The sequence below is a fragment of the Oryzias latipes genome, chromosome 12 (genome assembly GCF_053564925.1).
Source record: "Oryzias latipes strain Hd-rR chromosome 12, Olatipes_Hd-rR_3.1".
Classification (NCBI taxonomy): domain Eukaryota; kingdom Metazoa; phylum Chordata; class Actinopteri; order Beloniformes; family Adrianichthyidae; genus Oryzias; species Oryzias latipes.
In genome coordinates, this window is record NC_136248.1 from 24,288,581 (window position 1) to 24,303,453 (window position 14,873).

Consider the following 14,873-nt stretch of genomic DNA (forward strand, 5'->3'; position numbering starts at 1 on the left):
TTGCTACTTAAGCTTCCTGTATAGGTTTTCTGTCATTTCAGTGTGACACTAAACATTTTCAGGCCTCAAGGTAAAACATGAAAAGATATTTGTGTAAAATTTGATTATTTAAATATACTTTCCTGGTACAACAATTTTAGATCCCGTATTTAGTTAAGAAAATTTTTGTTTCTTTCTGTCTCCTTCACCATATTTTAAATATGAATTATTAAGAACAGCAATTATATATTATATGTTATCATTATTTTGACACATTTGAATAGTGTTACTCTGTAGTTAATGATTGTGATTTTTTTAGTCCAACAACATTGTTGATGCGTGTTTACAAAACTTCACTGATGTGCATTTCCTTTGTGCACGTGGTCATCACTTAAGTATACGATTAGTGGGAAATAAACCTTAAAAATTTTCAATATTAAGTTCCTAAAATCTGTGCACAGCCTGTTCATACATATACTCTCTGAGCTACTCCTTTAGATTATAAACCTTTAAATATTCTGGACTATTTAATAAAGATACCTTGATGGGAAAACTTGTCTTATTTAAATTCTGACATCAGTTTTCACTCCGATTAAGATCAACATTTTGCTGCTGACGTCTTTGAACACTTTCTCTGAGAAAAAAATCTTTATTCTTCAGGGTATCATTAAATGAACCGGAGCTATCTTCAAATCTTTACTTCAGTCATCCACAGCCCCTCACTGCTGCATGTTCAGTCAACTCTAAACCTTTTTATCAAGTCATTGCAAAAACTGCCTCTTTTTTCTTTCAGCATTTTTCCTTTTGGCATTTGTTTCTCCTTAATTTTCTTTTTCTTCCTCTCTGGCTCCTTTTTTCAAACTCTGTCTTTTTTTTAAGGGTTCCAAATCTAAAATGTTTGCTTTTTGCTGTTTAATTTTTTTTTTAACAAAACACTTGCACAAACATCCTCCAGGTTGCAGTGAGAAGCCCATTAGTTCATACCACTCCTGTAGCTTCCTGTACATGTCTGTTGTCAGCATCACATTTGCCAAACCAAACATTTGGCTTTTAATCCTTGAAAAAAGGGGAAAAACAGGATGTACTTTCACTTAGCTGCATTTTCAAAGATCTAGATCAGACATGAAAGTCCCACATATCTAATATCTTTGTCATCCTATGTAAATGTTCAGAAATGTTTCAGTGTTCTTCTTGTGGAGTAGAGATACACGGTGTAAAAAGAAATGTTTAAAAAAGCCTCTTCTTGAATTGCAGCAGTGTTTCATTTGGAGCCAAAATAAACTAGATTTACTGGCAGTAGATAAGATAGGGAGGTGGGGTCTCCTCACACTTACAGAACAATGGAAAGTGATAAAGATTTGAGAAGCTGTCTATGTTATTTAAAAACAAAACTATAGGTTTTTATTTTGTTTCTTCCAGTGGATGCAGAAGCCGTTACATGTATTTGTGGTCATAAATCTTGCGTAAGAAAACTCTGCAGGGAATAAAACCACTTCTGTCTGATGTTTCCACAGGACAGGAAAAAGAAAAACGTCCACACTGAGCTTTGATTTCAGAACCTCTCACCGCCGTCGTCTCAGCTTGTTCCACCTTCATGCCGGGGTGTAATAAAAGCCTTGACCTTGTGTGGGCTGCACATGGTCATAGCTCATCGGGACATTCCTTCCCCGGTTGTGATTTCTCCTCAGCTGGAACTTGGAACGACACGTACGGACACGTCCTGCTGTTCAGACAGACCAGCTTCTTCAGGCTGGCTGTGTTCACTATGTCAAAGCCGACTTTCCCACCAAAGGTGCTGGGTTTCCAGTAATCCGGGGAACATATGGGGTTCCCCAGGAGGCCTTTGAGAGAGAAGGGTGCACCCATCTCCACCATGCTTTCCCCAAATATGGCCCCTGGTCGCGTCTTCTCCAACATCAAGCCGGGGTAAAATTCCAGAGCGTCGATATCACCATACAGCTCTTCAAGCGTTTGGGCTATCTCCTCATTATCTGCAAAATGAAACGCTGGTTAGTTAACAGTACACGAGTCTCTGAATGTGCATGACAGTAATGTTTGCAACAGGTGGATCGGTCAAAGGACATGCCGAACAGCTGCAGGTCACATGATTGTTCTTAGATTCAAGAATTCTTAATTTCTTTTAAATTCTTGTTTTCTTTGCTGATTTTAGGGCTGGTCTTTAAACAAATGATGCACATCTGTTTTCTACTATGATTTTTTTAGGAATTGGAAGCCATTTTTCAGCAAAAGTTATTTTAAGTTAATTTCAATTTTAACTTTACATTATAACAGTGTGGAGACGGTTTCCCACATTAGAATTGTGAGATAAATCCTGAAATGGCTTTTATTGTTTGTTTCTTTCTCAACGATGTGCTTCCCGTCACTTGTTGACTGCATTTCATGGACATCTGTGTCTCCAAAACTAAGTATCTGGGTGACATCATATCCCAAGAGTCAACAGTTCAATCCTTTTTTTGCTGCTGGAATGTTAGTGCATCAGCTGCACATGTAATATGTGAAAGGAAGGACCGCCCAAAACTCACCCGACGATCAGAATCAGAGGAATTCACTTAAATGTCAGATATAGCTCATCTGACAAACAAATAGCTTTTCTTTTTTTAAGCAACATAAAACACATCTATCCATCTCAGTCGAAGGTGTTAAAACAACAAAGGAAACTCTAAAGTGACAGAAAATCTTGGATAAAACAGTTTGTTTATATTTTGTAAATCTAGATTTAATTCTTTAGCTGAAACCCTCTGAATGAAATAAAAAAAAGTCCTATCCCATGAACAGTGAAAGTGAGGTTAAATTGGACTCATATTCCATGTATGCACATTGAGCGGCTCTTCACAGCTGTGGATCCCATCAGCTGAAGTTTGGGGGCTGTTAGTCTCACCCGCAAACTCTCTGAAAGACGCGTACGGCTCCAGGTTAAAACGCTTCCTGTACTCGTTGAAAGGCTGGATCCGGAGCTGGCGGGACTCCTTGATTGTACTCACGGCCACATGGGTCACCACAGCATTAATGTTGTGGCCCCCGCCAATCTGTCGGAGGAAGACATGGAAAAACGCCAACAAAGTCACATCTGTGGGATTTGTCACACAGACACGCATGGAAATCTTTTGAAATCACAGTAGGAAACTATTCAGCTAAAGTATAAACGGTGTAAAACTGGCAGAGATTTGAACATTTAAACAAGGTGATTCTCCTTAAGGACCCACTATGATAAAAATTGGGTTTTTGCTGTTCTAGTGGCATTTTTTCTCATGATGGAGGACACATCTAAAGAAAATTAAGCTTAAAACTGCCTTTATGAGTATTTCGTTATTGAAATTGTTGTGCATCCGAAGCAGATGAAAACTGCTGTTTGAAAACAACAAAAAAAAGCGTATTTGTATCGTATAAAATGCACTATAGCTCTCAGCAATGGGGTGAGGAAAGAGGGGCGAGGTCGCTCCGTGCCTAGGTACCGCCCACAACCTAGAGGCAAATTTCTAATGAACTACTGCCGCTCTGCAGAAAATATAGGTCATAGAAAATTAGATAATTTTTAGGTTTTGACTAAAACAGACATAATCATAATTAAAAGACCACTGGGAAAACTTTTAAAATAGACCAAAAGATGATCAGAGTGGGATTTTAACACTAAATGTTGATGCTTTCTCTCATATCCTTTCAGAGAGTTCACTCTAGGTTCAGCCTCAAACAAAAAGCTAGCAGTAACATAATCCCAGTGAGTTTTAAAACAGGAAAACCCAGCTCCCACAAATGTTTGAGCTGCAATTTCTGTTGAGTGAAAACAGCTGCACACAGCTGCTAATAACATTGATTAGAAGTTAGACAAAATGGGTGAGAAAATGACGCATGACCATGGAGCAAAGACGTTTGGTAAAAAAGTGAAAAAAAAGGAAGCAGTCCTAGAGTCTCGTTTGGGAACAATGTCATTTTAAAAACAGGGGAGAAAGGCTACACGTGAGATAAAAGAAGGGAATTAATGTTCGTGCTGCAATTTGAGCTCAGTCAGTTTTGAGAAGAGGCAGAAAAGCAAGAATGAAAAGGGAGAAAACTGGAGAAGAGGATCATGGGAAACTTTCTAATTTAAAGACCTCTTCAGTTTGGGGAAAAGGACACTAAGCGTATCCAAAAAGTAATTTGGAGATCACTAAGAAGAGACGGTGTAGATAAAGAGAAACAGAGGAAGCTACGTCTGTCAGTTGCAATGGTTGACCATCCAATGAACACCAAAGCAACAAGCCCTCCTGAAGAGATGGAGATGGTGGGTAGATTTGCCAGGCCAGCATCATCCCGCTAGTTTACAGCCCCTCACAATCCCAACCTAACATCACCGGTGCAACAAAAATGGCGAGCAATAATGGAGCTATCCAGCTATGTGTCGGCAAGTGGATGCATCAGAATGGAGCAAAGTAAACTGCATGTTTGTGTCTGCTACTAATTCACAATGATTTGAATAAGGAAATATTCAGAAATGCAATTTTCAGCTTAATTTTCCTTATATATGTCCTCCATCAAGAGAAAAAAATGCCACAAGAACATGTTAAAAGCCCCAAAAACAAGATTTTCATTGGAGTGGGTCCTTAAGGTTTAGAAGTATGAACAGGGTGTGTTGGCTGAAGAAAGAGCTGTGGAGGGCTCTAATTAAACTAAAGTCCCTGGAGAAGAGCAGGAGAAGGAGATGAAGTCAGCTTAGATCTGTCTTGAACACTGAGGGCAAGATTTTCTCTAGCATAGCAGTTGTTGGGGAAAGGAAGAACGCCTGGCTGTTTTTTGTTCTCTGAGGAAATGTTTTGCTAGGCTGGGTCCTTTATTTGTCATTTGTTTTATATTGTTATCTTTGGCACATTTACTGGGAACATTCTGCGGTTGGATTTATTACCTGGCCAGCAATTTGGCGGGAGAAGGAATCCACCAGCTTTTCCACGCCGTAGTGAGTCAGAATAGATGTGTTGAACAGGAAGTGTTTGTACGACAGCTCATCTCCGTTTATGTGGAAGCTGTCCGGCATCAAAGGGTGCCAGTGGTACAGCTGGCTGAACTCCAGCGCGATGCGGTTTCCATACTGGAACTGGGAGTTGAACAGCAGTGTGGGGTCAAACTTCAGGTCCAGCAGGTAGCCGCTGAGATGCTGCACGTACTCCTCAACGACGATTCGTATCGTCTCACCTGAGTGATGCAGACGGGGAGAAAAACATCAATCCAAAGTGGAATTCTTCAGAAGCAGAGTCTAAGAGGAACAGGTCAGAAGAGGTCAGAGGTAACAAAAAAAAAAAAAAGGCTAAGCATTGGCTGCATCCTACGTAAGTCAAACAAATCTATCGTCTGTTTTCTTATGTGATTAGGGAAAAAAACAATCACAATAGAATTCCACTTCAGTTCTACAATTTGATTTGAATTTTAACAGTTCAATTAAAAAGCATAAAAATATTTTTAAAGTTGGAGGAAAATAGTTTACTTTATTTTTAACAGCCTACAAGAAATTGTAATAAAAATAATATACTCCATTTTTATTATAAAATCTTCACAAAAACTTCTATGAAATCCTTCTGCCTTAAATATTAATTCAACTGATTTTTTTGTTTTCAACTATTTTATTAAATACAGTTGAATTTTTTTCTCCATATGATGCATGTTAGAAGAGTCTCTACTTGTACGCGGTCAAAGTAATCAGCATAAATTTTATAAAATGTTCTTTTTTCTGTCGTATTGGAGTAAAGAATAAGTTGTTCTAAAATGAAAAAACAAGTTCCGTTCTTTGAGTTTGTTGCTTTTCCATTGAAATTCCTGCTTAGATTCTACAGAATGGTATCTATAGGTAAATGCAAATTGAGCCTCTTCACATCTAAGTTTAAACATAACTGGTTTTCTAACGCAGGACAGACAACGGAAGAAATTTGTATCTATGAACCTGTTTCTAAAAATGAAAAAACAAAAACGTGCAATAATCTGGGATTACAGTTTCTATCATTTTAATAGGTTTACCTTTAAAACTTTTCTTAAAAACAAAATGTTTCCACTAAAGATGGTTTTACAAAATAGTCCTAGATATTTTTAAACTGTGACTGTTTTTTATTAATTCATAAGTGATAAAATATTTTATATATAGAAAAACTAAACTAAACTATTACTTTGTTTTTCCCCCTGAAATGGTTAACAGTCTTATTTTATTAAAATAACATAAATAAAGACATTTTTCCTGAGAAATCTTAAAACTGAAAATTAATGAAAGCAGCTTGAGATGAAATGTGATGTTTTTGTGAGACAATTTTTTCCTTTATGTTTTTTTTCTCTCTGAAAACTGTGTCACGCTCACCAATAATGATTAAGCGAGCCGTCTGGAAAAGCTGCTCGTCGTCCCACACAGGATGCTCCGCCTTCAGGACGTCACAGACGCGGTTGTGCTCCCGCAGCCACAGAGTGGCGTACAGACCCAAACCTGGTAGGAGTCCAAACACCTCCTGACCGATGGCCATTTGATGCTCAGGGGGAACTCCGGGGGGGTAGCTCATGTAAACCGCTGCATCGACCACAGAGGGAGGGAACACCTGTCCATCAATAACCTGATGGGAAAATGCAAGAACGATAGATTTAATGGGGAACTGAACACTTACCTGAAATTTTATTTTTGCTTTGTCTAAACATCGCACTTTGTCATCTTACTTTTACTTGTTTTTTTTTACCTGATATTTCAGTTTTCCGTCTTTAAAAAGCCGAAGAGCCAGCTGACGTTCCAGGTTATCTCCATAAATGTGTCCTGCATCCACCTGCATTAGGAATAAAAACACCATCCAATTGTAAAAATGGATTAAACTTAAGGTTCTGATCCATGCAACACATCTTAAAGCCGCCTCAGTCCCATGATAATATTAAAAAATGATTAAGTGGAGCTTGTAATAGGTCCCTGCAGGCAGTCATGGTTTTGGAATTTGTTGCGAGCACATGTTTGCAGCCTTGAGAAATGCTTTAGCATATTTGGTGCGCCCAGCTATCTCCGTCTTTCATAAACACAGAAGAAAGAGGGCAGAAAAACTAAATTATGCATAGTTGCTCATATATCATGCTCAGAAAAGTTCTGCAGCTACAGAATTATAAAACGCAAAAGCTGTTTCAATAAAAACTAAACTTTTAGTGAACGATTCCTGTCTGATTGCATTTCTCGTACACAAACATTTTACTCTTAGGAAATAGGAAAGTTTATGCGTTCAAATAAACTCTACAGACGAGTCACAAAAATGCTTCTTTGGCTAAAAACTTGTCTGAAACAATCTGGAAGAGAAAAGCAGTTGTTATGTAAGGACTGACCCCATGGCTCAGAGCCTTAGTGAAGCCCACACCCATGCGGTTGTAGGTCTTGAAGAACTGGTGAGTGAAGTGTTGGGCGAAGAAAGCAAACATGAGGTTGGAGCCCTGAGGGTCAGGTCTGAATGTCCTTCTCTTCAGCAGCCTCTCCACCACAACCTCTGGGTCAGGCAGCTGGCTCCTCCCTGAACAAAAAGAGAAACGTCACACAAGGTGTACTCTTGTTTTTTAAAATTGTCCAACGTTTCTGTCCAATTATTATATATATATATTTTTTATTTAAACTATTCAATTTAAAGTAGGATTGGCCCATTGAGATGAAACATCTGGTTTTGAAGGTTGTCCTCAGTTTTAGATATTAAAAGTAAAAGAAAACCAAAAGAAAAAAAATAGCAAAAAACACTACAGTTTGATTTACAGTATTATTTAACACACAAACATCCTCACACATACAAACAAATTGACTCTCGATATTTACCCCAACTCACAATGATCACTCCAATAACAGTTCACAGTCTTTAAAATTCAAAATGCAGAAATTTAAAATAGAAAATAAAATAGAAATGATGTCAACTATGTTTTAGATGAGTTGAAAGATGTCTATGAAGACTCTTTTTCATCCAGGTTGGTTCCATTGTAGTAGGTTTAGGGGATGTCATCTGGACTTGGTTTTAAAGTTAGAAGACGTTTCACCTCTTATCCAAGAGGCTTTGTCAATTCTGAATTCTCTTAATAAGAATGGTGGTCTCAGGTTTATTCTTCCATCCATCTACGGCAGTGTTTTGAAACCTAACCAAACCAAACCAGTTCCACCTGGGTCGTTCATAGCTGAAAGAGATGACCAGTTTGGGGAGGGAGTCACTGGCTCCCCAACCCCCAGCTGAGGACAAAGGACTCTTAACGACCCGAAATCATGTAGGCTAAGTTGACAATACCATCCAGTTTCAGGTCTGACTCCTCCCCCATGAGTGCATATATACCAGCTCTTCGACCAGCTAATTCAGAATTGACAAAGCCTCTTGGATAAGAGGTGAAACGTCTTCTAACTTTAAAAAACAAGTCCAGATGACAGCCCCTAAACCTACTACAATGAGTTGAAAGAGCTTTCCAAAAATATCAACAGTGTTGGAGAAGAACACAGAGACAAAGGAAGAATGTTCCAATCATTCGGTGCTTTCACTCAGTTTTTTTTATGTCTGAGGACACACTTCATGCAAAGGTTCACATAAACGACAAGATTTGGACTTTAAAGCCACAGTAGAAACAAAAACGCTGGTGGTTTGCAGGTGAAACTGAACATCAAAAACTTCCCTGTGTTCAGCATAGCTAAGGGGATTTCGTGCTTGACCTGGTGGAAAGAAAATATTTTCCAAAAATATGCAAAAGTGTTATGTCTGATTTGAAGTCAACATATCAAATGTGTGATGACCCATTTAGATGAATGAAATATGACTTCCAAAATAAAATGAATTTAAAATCAATTAATTTTGTCATTAAATGATTATAAATGTTCGTTTCTTGGCATTTAAGTTATGTGTTTGAAATCATTAATCACAATATCTCATCATTTTGAATGAAGAGCCATTTTACAGTTGGAGGTGCTGTCTTGTGTTTGATCCATATTTATGGAATAAGTTTTAAACTAGAATTTGTTTCGGCATCCCATGGTTTTGGCTTAGAATTCCTTTTGTTCTCTTTATAGATATTACTCACAGTTAAAATCATCTACAGTTGTGTTATAAACATGTTTTTGCAGAGCGTATTTCTGTGTGTAAAAGCAGATGATTGAGGCAAAGACAGAGTGATCAAATCAGAGATTCACTGTCCAGTAATTTAGTTTATTTTAGTTTGATACAATTTTGACCACGACCTCTCGTTTAACTAACAAATAAGCGGCTGGGTTTTTGTTAGTGGTGCAAAAATCATATGTTGGTGCTGGAACTGGTTTCTGTTGCAGCATTCTATAAAACATTCTGTGATGCAATTATGTCAGAAAGAGGTTTTCTAAAAATATTTAGGATAATTTTCCAGTGCTGAGAGTTAAGACACATAAATCTTACCTTTGACTCCCATAGGTGATGGGCAGTCTTCCGGCACAGGGGGCAGAATTCGAGTGTAGTAGCTGAGATTGTAGTAGGATTCCCAGTTGAGGTAGCCATACTTTGAGTTGAAAGTTGGAGGGTTGGGTATCAAGTTGGATCTCACTTTTGACAGAGTAAGACAGAAAGTTAGGAGACTCTTAGAAGGTTTGAAAGATGCAGAAGAATTTTTGTCCAACTAAAAAGATCTGAACCTGTTAAAACTAAACGCATGAGGGTGTCCCGCAAGAAAGTGTTGTTGATGACGTCCCACAGCCAGTGGAAATGTGTGAGAATGTAATGCACCACTTTTGGGCTTGGTTTGAGGAACTGACGCACCCTGGTCAAAAACTCAGCTGGAAAAAGAAAAAGAAATTTGGGGTTACAATTGAATTTGGATTTTTTTTATTTTTGATTCAGAAACAAACAGTTGCAAAAACAAAAGGCACTGAATGGTGTGTGGAGATGGAGATGCACACATAGAAAAGATCCCAGCAGTGATTTGAACCAGAATCTCTCTTGCTGTAAAGTGGGAGCGGAAACCGCTACCCCACCGTGCACCATTATGACTTTTAAAACTAAGGTTCAACAAAAGGATTAACTTACATTAAGTCACCGCAAAATGCTACAATAATAAAATACTGGTTATTCTGAAAAGCAATTTAGGAAAAACAAATTACAACTAAACTTGTCAACTCTTAAGCACTCATTCAAAATGCTACATATAACAACAACTTTCCTCTGATTTAAGAATTTAACTTTTTTTCCCCTGGTGTATCATTTGCTCCTTTTTCTTGTAAAAAAATGTAAACTATGAGATTAAAGTACCGCTTTACCCAACATACAAAGTGAAAATGTTTTATGTCCAGCACATGTGAATCCCAACTCTCCCGGGTTTGTTTGCTTATCTTTTCCTTCCCACTCTCCGTCCTGCTGGCACCAGAACCACTATAGAGGTTCTGGCACAAGCTCCTGCTCCCATGTTTAATGCGGAGCTGCGGTGTGGGAGGATTTCCATTAATGAGAAGCAGATCTGTGGAGGTTGTAGGCGCCTCTAGGACTAATCACCTTAAATGGTTGATTTTCCCAGATGTTTGCATCTAGGTAAGGAATTTTACAGCCAGGAGCAGTGTTGAATAATTTCCTGTTTCAATGATATTTTTGAAATCTGTTTGGCCCCTCGCGTCTCATGAAAAAGACTGTTTCAAATTCCTGAAAGGTGCAATAAAGCAGAAGCCGGATATGAGAGGAGTGGACTCACGGATGGTGCAGTTCTCTCCATAGTAGCCGGTGCGGGTGCAGTCACACTCATACTCCTCCTGTGTGGTGCGCACGCACACGCCCCAGTGCTGGCAGGGGTAGTGACAGCATGGATTGACTGCTGAAAACAAATGAACGCAGGGGGTACAGCACATGTCAATAACCTTGAAAAATGCTTGCACAGGTCAGGTGAATTAGATGATTATAGTTGTACAGAAACTCAAGAAGAGGATGTCTGTGGCCCTCATTCCTGCATGGTGACTTCATTCTTACACAAACACAACCGTTTTAGAATTAGTTTGAAAGCTGTTCATAATGCCAGAGATAACATCAAGATCTTCCCTTCAAACACGTTTTTTTCAGATTACGATCAGGGGTAAATTGACATTTCAAGTCAGGCAACAGGAAACAATTTCAGGCCATTTCCAACCACAGACATACTATCATTAGATCATGTTACCTAGCTTTGAAAAAGTATCTCCCTGAGAAGTAATTCATGTAACATACAGCTGAAAAAATAATATATATTCTAACTGAGAAAACATCTTCCTCATACACCCTCCAGGCTGGCTGCATGCACCAACCAGCCTGAGAACTTTTTCCAGGAAAATCCAAAGGAAGTTGTTTTATTCTGACTAACAATTGGGAGGAGCTGCCTTACTTTCAAAAGTATATCGCTGTTAAAAATGTAATTTACATATGTAAATAAATTTTGCATCTGCAAACAAAAGTAGTGCGTTTGTAAAATAGAGAAAAAAAATGAAATTTTGTGAAACCAAAAAAATAAAACAAAAATTGCATCTGTAAACCTGAATATTTCTGAAGACATAAAGCGTGTATTTTACAAGCAAGTCTTTTTTTTTCTTGACAAAAGCAGTAAATTGTTCTGCAAAACAGAAAATTACTCTGCGCTCGCAAATTCTTTTTTTATATAGTTTATAAATGCACAATTTGTGTTTCCAGATGCAAATTGTATTTATATATGTGGATGTCATTTCAGTAGTGCAAAGGACTGGTAAAAGGGACGTAAATCCACACAAGTGCCTCACCTTTTTTCTGCTCTTCCTGAGCACAGCCCTTCCACAACCCCAGTGCTGCCAATTAACCCATTACTGACTCTAATTTAAACTTAATTTAAACAATAATAATAATAATAATAAAAAAGTCTCCAATAAAGGTACCGTAGATTTATTGTCCGACTGGGGTGTGATTAGATTGAAAACACTGTTTTGTTCTTTGATTAAAGTTTCATTGATGTTAGCTTCATATTTAACAAAATAATTCTCTACAGAGATCTCCCGTAAGCACATGCATTAATACTTTACTATACAGGTTTTGGAGAGCTTATGCATGTTATCAGATCAAACACTAACAATAAAAAGCTTTAATTTTATTTTGTTTACCATTAACACCAAGAAAAAGAAAATACCAGCATGAATACTGCTGATGTCAACACACAGAGACATTCCAGTGTGAAACTGAACTCTTTTGCTTTGTTCTCTATTGGCTAATTATTTACTTTCTGCTGAAAACCAAACAAGTTTAGTCACATCTGGTAAATAGTTTCACCTGAAACCCCCGTCCTTGCTGAGATAAGACTGCAGGGAGCTGAGAGTGGCAGGCAATAAAAGTGTGAAATAGAGTAAAGAATAATCATAAATTAAACTGAACTGTGGGAAATGACCAAACAGAGAGGCCTTTGTTCTTGCAAACACAGACATGGCAGGGTGGTGGGCTGTTAAAGCATGTAAGATCTTGAAACCTCACATCTTAATCTGGTAAATCCTGCACCTGATTATGGTCTCACAAAAAAGAAAGACGTTGCAGCCACTTGCATTTTAGCATTAATATGTGGACTTTTGTGGGTGCACGCACAGATGCATTTCTGCAGGACAAGTCTGGTCCTGCTTCCTTCCGCCAATCATCAACAGTAAACTTAGAAACTGAATCAGGCATCTGGCCCGTGTAAACTAAAAGGGCAGGATCTGATTTAGCAGGTAAAAGAGGGTTTTTGAAGGATCAAAGACTTCCGGACTGCGCGTCTCCCCCTGTGACCCACTTTCTGTCCTCAACTGCAAGTTTTCTTTTGTGGGGGATTGAACAATGGGGCAGAATTTGCAGCTGAAAAACCTCCAATGGGGAAAAGACAACAGAAATCAGATACGAAGATGAATGAGGTGACAAACTGGTGGAGGCAGACAGAAATGCCCTGAGGGAATGATGGGATTCAGGGTTTAAAGGCGCATGTGTTGAGTAATTGACCATCAGAAAAGAAAAAATAGTGAAGAATTAATACAGAATTATCCTACTTCTTTAGAAATTTCTCATGCTAGATTATGCTGGCATACAAATAAGAAAAAGTTATTTTTACCTGGAAGGAACCAGCTAAGACTTGTCTGTTTTTATGGTTACAAGGAATGTCTACCTGCTAAATGGTGAGCTAATTTGTTCTGATGATTCTAAAGCCAGTCCCTGAATGAACTTCGACTTCCTGACTCATCCATCACTTGCAAATCTCCCCGAGAACGGGTGATTTCTTTGGCCAGAGTTGGACTGAACCCACTGAGCTCTCACCTGTGCTGGAGGTGACCTCCTCCCCGTGGCAACCTGGCTCCCTTAACAGCAGAAGGAGAACAAACACGCATCCAAAGATAGAGGCTTCAAAAAAAACAGACAAATCCAAATCAGGAAAAGACATCACAGGTCAGCAGCAGAAGAGAAAAAACAAATAGACTAGTCCTAGTTGGAGCTCCCGAGAGTGAACGGGGGGCACAAAACGGGGGTACAACACACTTACTTCTCATAACAGCAGCCTCAGATCATAAAACTGACATTCCAGTTTAGAAAACCAGCAGAAAGGTTCAGTAATCCAGATTGAGACAAGATGGCTCAGGTAAAGATGGGTAATTCACAGACAGATTAGAGCGATAAAACACAAAAAAAAACAGCTGTTGCACAGCTTAACTCCTTTTCTCTGGGAGCTGCAATCTTTCGCACCTCACCTACCAGCAGATGGGGAAAAAAGAAAAATGGGATTTCAGTGAAGTGAAACTCCTCCTTTATGCTGCCTCCCATTGGTGCAACCTCACGACTAAGAGACGCACATACCAGAATTTCCTCTTTCCAGCCCTGCTGAAGGGATGACATTAGCATTTTGAAAACAGACTTGATTCAAGATGTAGATGAAACCTATTGTAGGTGTTCTCCACCCTCGTGAATTTCCTTTATTTTTTATGTCTGCCCATACAAGCAAGCACTTAACATTTTCCATAAATTCCCATATTATCTTTCCAAGAAAGATTTGGGAAAGATGTGAATCCGTTTTTTTTAAATATTTATGCTTAAACATGACAACCCTGTCAACAATAAAAAAGGACAGCCTGAGGTGAAGGTGGTGGAACGGCAGCAAAATCCTCACAGAGGTGGGAGTGGGCTTTGGCAGCAAAAACCAAAGACACCCTGCAGCACTTTCAAGAAGGGTGTGTGGGAAAACTGTTCCTGCCGGTAAGCCTTTTCGGCTTATCTGTGATTGGAAACAGACCTAAGTTAGATAAAAGATAAATCTCACAAAGTACAGATTTCTTTTGGGAGCTAAATGTGAAAACAGAAGTCTGGATACTAAGTGATCCTGCTGCATCTGTTTGGAGGCATTTTATATAGAATCCCCTAATAGGGGAATGTCTTACCTCCATGAAGCACAGTCACCATCCTCTTCATTGCTTCATCCTGCCTTTCCCAGCTGCGGTCATAAAATTCCAGCTTCCGACTGATTTATAAACAAAGCTTCCCTTTCAGTCATCGTCTGCAAAGCCTTGCTTCATAAATATTTAGTCGTGTTTTGTTCACGGAGATGCTGTGAAGCCACGCATACATATGGCGTGTTTCACAATGACATAAAAACTGGAGTGTTGCCATGAAACTATGGAGGATGAGGCGTCCTCAACCTGTGGTCTGGGAGCACTGGATTGATACAGGGGTCTTTTTTTTCAGCAAAGGTTGCATGAATATAAGAATAATGTGGAAACAGCTCAGTCAGTACTCAGGAGGATTCATTTCTAAATCTTTCCAAGCTGCACTCAGTAATTACAGCAATTGGAAAAAAATGTGTTTGCAATTATAGACAAAAGCTCGAAGAGCTGCATTTGTGTTACACTCTGATGTTCTTGTGTTGTTTGTTTGTGTGAAAAAGGAGGAGTTACAATTCCAGCTTTAACCTTTTCTTCTCAGTGCTTTGAAACA

The 14,873-nt window shown here is 38.8% G+C and overlaps 1 protein-coding gene across 1 annotated transcript; it reads right to left on the reverse strand.

The window, feature by feature from the left end:
• Positions 1 to 1,354: 1,354 nt before the first annotated feature.
• Positions 1,355 to 13,673, reverse strand: LOC101161174 (prostaglandin G/H synthase 1). Its single transcript, XM_011481569.4, has 11 exons — positions 13,432 to 13,673; positions 13,209 to 13,292; positions 10,636 to 10,755; positions 9,590 to 9,730; positions 9,357 to 9,500; positions 7,300 to 7,481; positions 6,678 to 6,761; positions 6,311 to 6,557; positions 4,877 to 5,163; positions 2,879 to 3,026; positions 1,355 to 1,970 (listed from the first exon to the last, which is right to left on the reverse strand). The coding sequence occupies exons 1-11, from the start codon at positions 13,436 to 13,438 to the stop codon at positions 1,621 to 1,623; spliced, it is 1,794 nt and encodes a 597-aa protein (XP_011479871.1). The 5' UTR covers positions 13,439 to 13,673; the 3' UTR covers positions 1,355 to 1,620.
• Between the last annotated feature and the right edge of the window lie 1,200 nt (positions 13,674 to 14,873).